Source organism: Pecten maximus, chromosome 1 (assembly GCF_902652985.1).
Source record: "Pecten maximus chromosome 1, xPecMax1.1, whole genome shotgun sequence".
Classification (NCBI taxonomy): Eukaryota; Metazoa; Mollusca; class Bivalvia; order Pectinida; family Pectinidae; genus Pecten; species Pecten maximus.
Window position 1 is genome coordinate 40,494,952 of NC_047015.1, and position 10,020 is coordinate 40,504,971.

At 35.7% G+C, this 10,020-nt stretch overlaps 1 protein-coding gene across 1 annotated transcript; it reads left to right on the top strand.

Moving 5' to 3' along the window:
* The first annotated feature begins 3,325 nt into the window (after window positions 1–3,325).
* On the top strand, window positions 3,326–5,624 carry LOC117343138 (carbohydrate sulfotransferase 9-like). The gene is made up of 2 exons (XM_033905495.1): window positions 3,326–3,433; window positions 4,367–5,624. The coding sequence occupies exons 1-2, from the start codon at window positions 3,326–3,328 to the stop codon at window positions 5,489–5,491; spliced, it is 1,233 nt and encodes a 410-aa protein (XP_033761386.1). The 3' UTR covers window positions 5,492–5,624.
* Window positions 5,625–10,020: the final 4,396 nt, after the last annotated feature.

Sequence of the window (10,020 nt, forward strand, 5' to 3'; positions counted from 1 at the left end):
TCATTTCTAGTCGAATCACCATAAAACAATGGGAGGGGGATTATTTAACATAAACGTAACTACTCCAGCTGTAGTGTAATATAAAAAGAAACATTTAGTTAAAGTTAATTCGCACTGAAATGTTTCTAGGAATGCTATAAATCTTCAGTAGCATCCTTCAGAGGGATAAATACCAAGTCCTGCCTTTATGCCACCTTCATCTGGCAGTCAATTCAGACATGGCTATCTCATTAAGATATTTTCTAGAGCTGTTCACACTTTTTTGGAGGAAGCAGACATCATACACTCAAAGAATTGAACAAAAGGCACAAGATATTAACACCTTTCAAAACAAATTGAGACTAGGTAATGTAGAGCCAAATTAAACTGCCTCTTACAGTTGGTTCGCCCTTCTAGGTCTCTTCAGTGATGCAAAGGGCCTGAAGTGTTGACCATGTAAATTGTCCAAAAAGGTCGAGAAAGAAAGAAAATATCAAAAATCTATATTGGTAGTTGCAAAAGACTCGAAATTCAGTAAGTTTCAATATTGGGTTAGGGTACGAAAATCAGATGGTCCGGAAAGTTAAGTAGTGTCTTCTGCTTTTACATCACAGCCAACTGATGTAAGGACTAAGGGGCGATTTCTTGCATCATGTGTAAAATTGTCAGTACTGTTGTCATTATTCTAGGTATGCTACCATAAACCATAAATTTCAGAAGTAAGTCCTTGTAAATTTCAGACGAAGACTGAAGTCCTTGTCATTTATACATCTACCCCGGGGATATTGTGATCACCCCTGTATTATACGAGTCAGGCGAAAAAAAAGTGAGCAAATTTTATCTCGAATAAAATATGTGGTTTTATATTTGTTGTAAGGGCACTGCGTTAATTGAGAAACAAATATACCCACATTGTACATCACAGTTCACGATAGGACCTTCTCACGTTCTGGTTGAGCTTTCTTTACTTTATACTATTTTAACATAGACAAAGCAGTATTTCGTTAGAATGTTGTACATTTAACGTGTCTTATTACACAAAAAACCAAGCCCGATGTGAAGTTAGGCTGTGTTAAGGCCTTGTAAGCATTGATCACTAGAGCTTTAAATGCTAGACAATACCTCAGCGTTCCGCGCCATGAAACAATACATACCATGTATACCCGTTAAATGACTGCACTTCTCGAACTGAGCCTAGCTGTACAACTACGGCCACTCAAGGTATTTGTTTACTTATTTTGCACTTTGGTAGTTTACTTGTACATACATTGTACCTACTCATAATTTTTGTCTAAAAGGTTTTCCTATCGGGTTCCTGAAACCCTTTATAATGTATTTATATGACTGTTTTGTGACTTTTGTATTCATTTTAGTGTACACTGATTTCTACGTATTAAATTAAATGTGGAAATCAGGTAAAATGTACCCTCAAACATTCCTAGTATCTGCAAGTATAGTGTAACATTCTGTCAAATTCGTTAGTGTCAATGACTTTAACAACCAGCTATGATTGGTGAAGGACGGCACTCTAATTATAGCATGAGTATTGTCTTCAAAAGACAATGACGACATGTTTAATATACATATATACATTTAAAGTCACAAGAAGTACAGCGAGAAAGATATTATTTCTTTTAGCTTTTTAGCCCACTATCATTGAATTTTGAGCTTGTGGGAAATACAACTGGCCAGCTGTATCATAGGTATCATTATTTCTTCAGAAATACTGGAAGGATATAGGTTCCTCTTGGTATCTAAGTGTGCTCATTAAATTTTGAGTCTTACCGGGGAAACACAATGGCCAAAAGGCGACCATCTTGGATTTTGTCAATTGAAATTTGTTATCGCTTTTTCTCAGAAAGTTGCATCTTTCTTAGATTTCATATGAAGACTTCCCTTGTTATGAAATGAGTAAGATGGAAAAGGGAGATAAAAGATAAGTCTGACAAAGAACCAATTAAGATCAGTCTGACAAAGAAACAAATTAAGATCAGTCTGACATAGAACCAATTAAGACCAGTCTGACAAAGAACCAATTAAGATCAGTCTTACATAGCACCAATAAAGATCAGTCTTGTATAGAACCAATAAATATCAGTCTTGTATAGAACCAATAAAGATCAGTCTTACATAGAACCTATAAATATCAGTCTTACATATCACCAATAAAGATCGTCACGGACGTGTTAAATGTTTACATTTGTATAGTTTATGAAGAAGATAAGAAAAAACCCGCTAAATCACTAAAATATCAGTACTGTGTTTAGAGCTTGAATATTTTTAATGATCTAATGGTCTTCCCTGAACAAATGCCACTAGTTTTAGCCAGTGATGTTACTCCATGTTTCTGAATTACTGACAAGCTAGTCTTTTATTTTCAGAGTTATGTCGATTGACTAAGGTGATGTTTGGAATATTCACCCGTCGTCGCCGACGTCAGAGGATTGTGTGTGTGGTTGTCGCCGTCCTGTTCATCGTCCTGTGTGGTTGGTTTGGTTTTTGACCGTTATTTTTCAGAAAAAAGCACGACAGTTTCACAGTTGATTATAACAAAAACAGTCTGTAAAGGTATTAAGTATTTCTTGGTTAGCCGTGGCAACCAATTGGCATGTCTTTGATAATAACAACATACAACACTAGTTCGCCTTTAAGACATTTGAAAGACTATCTTTGATAATGTCTTTACTGATCTCTAACGGTATACAAGCTACACTGCAAGATATTAGCACCCATTCAATACAAATTCAGTTAGATATAGTGCGAAAAAAAAACATAAAACATGCAGGTGGCGAAAGTATGGGAAATAATCTTACCACCAGCGTCAACCACCTGCAAATTCAAAGATTGATAATAAGAAGAAACCATATCATGATTTAGTACATTGTTCATGATCCAACACTATTGCCTTCGTAGTATTTCAATTATTAATATTATGAAAAGGCTTTCGAAACCATCCAATGAAAAACAACAACAAAATAGGAATTTATTAAATTTCAGTTGGAAGCACTGTCCCTGCTATGTTCTAGCCTGTTGATTGCCCCTTATTTCCCTTCCCAGACTTTGGACCTATAGTATCTCTGTTACGTCTTTGAAAGACGAAACATCTGTATGGCGCTGTTCTATATTGCTAAAGAGTGATCAATATTGGCTGGCCTAACTTGTGTCGCAACTGTTGTAAAAATAAAGTTTCCTTTTATTTTTATTTTTTATATGGCTAATAGGACATATACTTTATTTGTCATAAGTTTCATTTACAAAGGTGCTCCTCACATATGTATCTTTCCAATCCTATGTGATCTCAATCTTACTGTAAATTCTTTTCTATTGAAACTGTTTCGAACTTTCAATGTCCAAGTGTACATGTTTACTTCCAGAGGTATCGATAGAAAACACAGATGGTCACTTGGGCGTCCACGTTCACCTACGTTTTAGACAGAGCCCTGAAACACAGTCGGTAAGTATAATAGCCTTTAAGGTTATTAATAATGATTTTGATAGATATCTGTATATCTGTGTATCTGTATCATTGAAGTTGTCATATCAATCAGAGATTGAAATAATTAATGATATGCTGAGTCACTAGGTATATTTTACAAACTTTGTTTGTATTTTCTCGAGTCACTAGGTATATTTTGCAAACTTTGTTTGTATTTTCTCTCATAACGTTACTGTAAATCACCAGAAGTAGCTGAATAACCGAATGGGTAGCTACTAGAGTCATTGACACCGCAAGACTCGTATATCGGTACCTGATAGCTTAGCCGCCATCCACAGGTGTTATTCTCGTAAAAATAATCGCGAAAGATTTGAATTCGCGATTGACTCTCCTCGCGTATTAATATGAAAATAAATCCCACGCAAAATATAAGTAATTTACAGTATTTGAAATAGCAAAAAACAAATGATGTGGCGTCGACGTTAATCGATACCAACTTCCTTCTAAAACGGATGCGGATCCAGGTGTTCAGGGAGAGAAAGCGTCGCCATACCGCATGTTGTACCACTGGTGTGTACTCTTATATGTTATTATTTTATAAAACGAGTCAGGCACCTGTGGTTGAACATGTCTTTTGTATCTAGATATATCTTTTTTTGCCACCGGTTTCCTGTTGGTGTCTTTGAGGACATGGGAGCTAAGGACCAAACGTGTTGAAATCTCGAAGGAATGTCGGGGAAAATGAAGCGCTTGAACTGCACGATTTAAATGAATTTAATATATATTCGGGATATTGGACAATTTTCAAAAGAACAAGAAATAATGTAATTATATATATATATATATATTTCTGAACTGGGGTGTGTACTATACTTCTTCCATACTTCTTGTAGGATCATTCCGACACTCTGGTAAAATGCTAAAGTGAATACTTGTCTGCTGTTAATACAGGTAGACACATCCACTAGGATCAAAGTCGGCAAGAGTAGATCTCGATGGCGTAAGCAGATAGACGAACGATATCGACGATTATGGCGTGCGTGTACGACCAAGCCAGCAGACGGTCGAGATTCAAACTTTACTCCACTAAACCTACGTCACTTCCAGTACAACCACAAACACAGGATGTTCTACTGTGGCGTTGAGAAAAGTGGCTCTACATTTTGGCGTCGACTTCTTCAACAAATAGACAAAGGCGTTATCATTAGCCCATACAACATTAGGCCCGAAAACGGATTGCTAAATTACAGAAACCTTGTAAATGAAACATTAGATGAATTGGATGACATTTTAAAGTTTTCTGTCAAGTTCATGGTTGTCAGAGACCCATATACTAGATTACTTTCTGGATATATAGACAAGTTATTCTCGCCTAATGTTTATTTCTGGGACTCTATAGGGGAACACATCGTACGGATGGTCCGACCTAACGCTACTATGAAGAGTAAAACTTGTGGACATGATGTGACGTTTTTAGAATTTGTTAAATATGTCATCAAATCTCAGACGACAGGTGAGAAAAAAGACAGCCACTTTATGCCGGCGTTTGAGATATGCAATCCATGTAAAGTTAAATTCGACATTATAAGTCATATGGAGACATTTAAATATGATGTGAGGTACATTCTAGAAACTTTCAACCTTCGGTCGTACTTGAGCGTTATAGACGGTTCGTCATATAACATGATAAATGATACTATATATGATATTGCACAAGCTTTTGTGTCAATGAGAACAGACATAAGAAGATGTGTGGATGTTCACACTGCACTTTTGAGAATTTGGAAAAAGCTGCAAATCAAAGGCATTGTCAGTTTAGATACACCATGTCCCTTTACAAAAGCTGAAGTGTTTGATTTGACACTAGATTCAATGATAAGTGTCATCAGAAAAGCTTTCGATTCAGCTTCACTTAATGCATTGAAATCACAAAGGAAGTCCTTGTTTTTGCAGTATTATAGCCAGATACCATTAGATGTACTACGTAAGCTAGCGTATGTGTTTCAGAATGATTTTGACTACTTTGGATACGAGCAGTATCCAAAAGTCTTGTTTAAACGAGCTGGCACTGAATAAATGATTGGTTAAAGCATATTATCGAACCTTTACCTCTTGTAAGTACCTTCCACAGTTTGTCGATCTCGAATACCTGCTAAGATTCAAAAGTTTTAAGAATCAGTATGTCTCTAAGTCTGTCCGTAATGAAAAATAAAAGATAAATGAAATTGTATTCATTTGAATTTTCCCTTAATATATATCCATTCCAATGAAAGGGCGAGGAAATCTTAAAATCTATATCATAACAGTTCCGTTGGGTTCCAGTCAGCATCATAATATTCTTACTTGGAACTGATAGAGATTCCGAAAAGTAAAGAAAGTCCACACGGAGGGCTGTGAGTGATTTTAATGATACACCACCACCCCCTCCCCTCCCCTTCAAATACGAGAATAATCAGTCTGCCGTGTTACTGTATCGTATGGACTGCATTCCTTGTTATTGACTATCAAGATAATACAGTTATTTTCGTTCTTAGTAATTGTTTATGGTTATTGTCTTACCTGGCCCAAAGGAACAAGATGATCCTATGTCGTAACGCAGTGTCTTTCTCTTTTAACGACACCTAAAACATTACTAACAATATTTCTCATCCTGACTGAGAGACTATAACTCAATCCGTCGTCTGGCTCTTTCTGTCTCAGAACAAAAACGGTTAAGATCCCTACTTTAATATGGTTTAGCTAATATAAAGAGAAATACAATCCTGTTATATGGATTTCAAATGGAACCTATTTTCATTATAACCTGTAATGGAAACATTTGTCGTAATTACATGAATCCAAGCGAGCAGTAAGGCTCCTTTGGCCTTGGATATAGAACAATGCACATTCAATTATTGTCTCTGGCTCTTGGGACAGTCCATGTAATGCCTATTGGATTAATGTCCCTCGATTTTATATCTTTTTGCGTCTCATTGTCAGGATAATGCGTCAGGACTAGATTCCACGCCATCCTGCCATCTTAGATCGTACCTTCTAACCAATAAACAAAGTTCTCATTAAATTATTATAATTTTCAAAAGAAATTCTTTGAAGTCCTACACAAACATGAACGTTAATACAATTGATATTCCTTAAACAATTTGTATATATTTAATGTTATTTTCAGATGATATTTTTTATGATCACATACTGCTATTATTATGTTATTGAATTAAAACCCTATTCCACCCTACTCGGCACCACTTGACGACCCCCTATATTAAGATACCTGTGTATTAAGACGCTTTTTGCTTGGTCCAATGATGTGTCTCATTAGACAAGTACTTTATGTTAAACTAACGTGAATTTCATGTATTGACATAAACTAACGTGAATTTCATGTATTGACATAAACTAATGTGAATTTCAAGTATTAACATAGAGTAACTATGTTCCTTTTGATTCATTTATCATTGTGGATCCTCCTATTATGTTCTATAACTGGATGCATCGTCAGTTACTGGATATTAAGTGTGTTTATGTGACAGGTTTTATAGGCTTCAGACAATAGATAATACAAGACTGTTTTTTTATTATGATATTGAATAAAAGCACGAAGAGCCATTCATCGGTCGTTATACCTTGGTATTTATATATAAATGTATTAAATGTGAGAGTACAATAACTAACCTTTAATGCTCAAATGAAATAAACACTAGCGTTTATTTATCTATTAGTATAAAAACATAGGTTCGCCTTGATCAAGGGCGCTAACTCGCCTGAGCTTATAATTCATAATGTAGCTGTATAAAGTATTCCTGTCACGTCATCTTCAGCAAAAAAAAATCTTAAACCCATGACTAACCCAAACAGATTTAACAAAAACTGTATTGTGTTATGATTAAAAAATATTTGGTAGGTGTAGACACCAACCCCTAATTTGGTTTATATATACTTTTCTCAATAACAAAGCATCTACCCAACATTAGGAATAAATAGAAATCAATTTAAATCTTTTAACTAATACGTGTATAGATATATATATCTATTTTTTGTGTCGCCTTGAAAAGGTGGCATATAAGTATTACTATGTCGGCGGCGGCGGCGGCGGCGTCGTCCGCACAATGGTTTCCTTCCAATAACTTGAGTTCCCTTTGGCCAATCAAACTCAAACTTCATACAGTGCTTGCTTGGGATTGCTTTTTTAGGTTCAAGGGTCAAAGGTCAAGGTCACTGTTACAATAAATAGAAAATTGGTTTCCGTGCAATAACTTGAGTTCCCTTTGGCCAATCAAACTCAAACTTCATACAGTGCTTACTTACCAAAAGTGCTTGCTTGGGATTGCTTTTCAGGTTCAAAGGTCAAGGTCACTGTTACTATTAATAGAAAATTGGTTTCCGTGCAATAACTTGAGTTCCTTTTGGCCAATCAAACTCAAACTTCATACAGTGCTTCCTTACCAAAAGTTCTTGCTTGGGAAAAGGTCTTACTACAGGCATCACAAACCAGTATAGATAGCACTATGATGACATGTTCGGGGTAAGAAGTTCTGTACATAAATGTAGGTAAATGTTTTTGCAATCAATAAATGTTATCAACGACTTCACTCATCATGTCTACAAAACCTCTTAGATCCACCACTCCAATTGATGTGTATACATAACGTCTTTAGAATTAGGACTAGGGTTAAATGTTAGTCATCAGATGAGTTGGCAACAGGTGAGATATTCATAACACTGGTTTAAGAATAATCACTGCAATAATAATTAATTCACACAGGGTTTTGTGCAAAGATTGCATTTGATATCAATTTATTATTACTACTCAAATTAATTTAACACAGCATTTGTTGTTTTTCTGCTTATAAATGTTCACCAAGGGAAATAAAATCAGATCCTGAAAATTTTGTTTTTTACTTAAAACCGATGGATCTATATGTTTCCAATTTTTGTGAAAAAAGGCGCCATATAGGTATTACTATCATTCGTGAGTTCATTCATTGCATGGGAATCGATCCGGCAAATCATACAAATTATACTTGGAATAGATACAATGAATATCCAAGCTGTTTTGTTTTTTTTTAGCTTGCTGTGCAGGCGACACATCAACTTTCGTGGAATTCTTGTATAACAGACCCGATATATATCAATATGCTATGTTTTGTTTGTATATATATATATATAATATGTATCTTTATGTTTATATATGTTTGAGGAACGTGTATGACTACGCGGTCGCGGTGGCCGAGTGGTTAAGGTGACCCGACACTTCATCACTAGCCTTCCACCTCTGGGTTGCGAGTTCGAAACCTACGTGGGGCACTTGCCAGGTACTGACCGTAGGCCGGTGGTTTTTCTCCGGGTACTCCGGCTTTCCTGCACCTCCAAACATGGCACGTCCTTAGATGACCCTGGCTGTTAATAGGACGTTAAACAAAAATAAACCAAATAAACTAAACCAAGTATGACTACGCTCCTGCTTCACAAAATGAAAAAGAAATCGTTAAAAAAAACAACAGAAAATGTTCGAGCAGAATTCTGATTGGAAACAATTGTTATGATATTTGATCTCTAAGGATTTTTCTTGCAATAACTAAAACCTTGTCCTAGAACGAACATGAAATTAAGGATATAATTGGCATTAATCAAATTTGGTTACTGTGACCTACTTTTTTGACTATTGTTGGGTTTTTTTGTGGGTTTTTTTTCAATTGGTCTTAATATCAACATATCAATGCATCATAATTATGAAGAAATATTCCAGAAATATCATTAAGTTTCGTTAACAATTGGCCAATCAGGAAATTGACCCTCCACTTTACCCCCTCATAACTCGAAATGGCCTCTGACCTGACCTCGATTTCATGTCATATCATGGCCACCTAACCTCAAGTTATTTACTTCCCTGTGACAGCCACCAGAGGGCCCAAGTTGGCACTCTTCCGTTTAGGTCATGTTACAATATATGGTCAGAGAAAATAGTACACCTGAGAAATCAAAGTTTATATTTCGTTTCAAATGCAAAAAGTATAATACATCAGGCAAAGTCTATATATACCTTTTCTATATATCTTTAATATGATACAAACATTGGAGTTATCAAACAAATATATATAAGAGTTATGTTTAATCAAATATCTAAATATAATATGTAAATAATTTTGGTATATACACATGTAGTGTAATACAATGTATTTATTTTTTTCATAACATTCATGACATCCACAAAGTATCGTGTTTATATCAAAGTTGTCATAGGTAAGGTTTGGGTTTATATCAAAGTTGTCATGGGTAAGGTTTTTGGTTTATATTAAAGTGGTCATGAGGTAATGTTTTTGTTTATATAAAAGTGCCGCGGTGGCCGAGTGGTTAAGGTGTCCCGACATTTTATCACTAGCCCTCCACCTCTGAGTCCGAAACCTACGTGGGGCAGTTGCCAGGTACTGACCGTAGGCCGGTGGTTTTTCTCCAGGTACTCCGGCTTTCCTCCACCTCCAAAACCTGGCACGTCCTTAAATGACCCTGGCTGTTAATAGGACGTTAAACAAAAACAAACCAATTATATAAAAGTGCTCATGGGTAATGTTTGGTTAAACAGCTGATATCTAAGTATTAATCGTGAATGG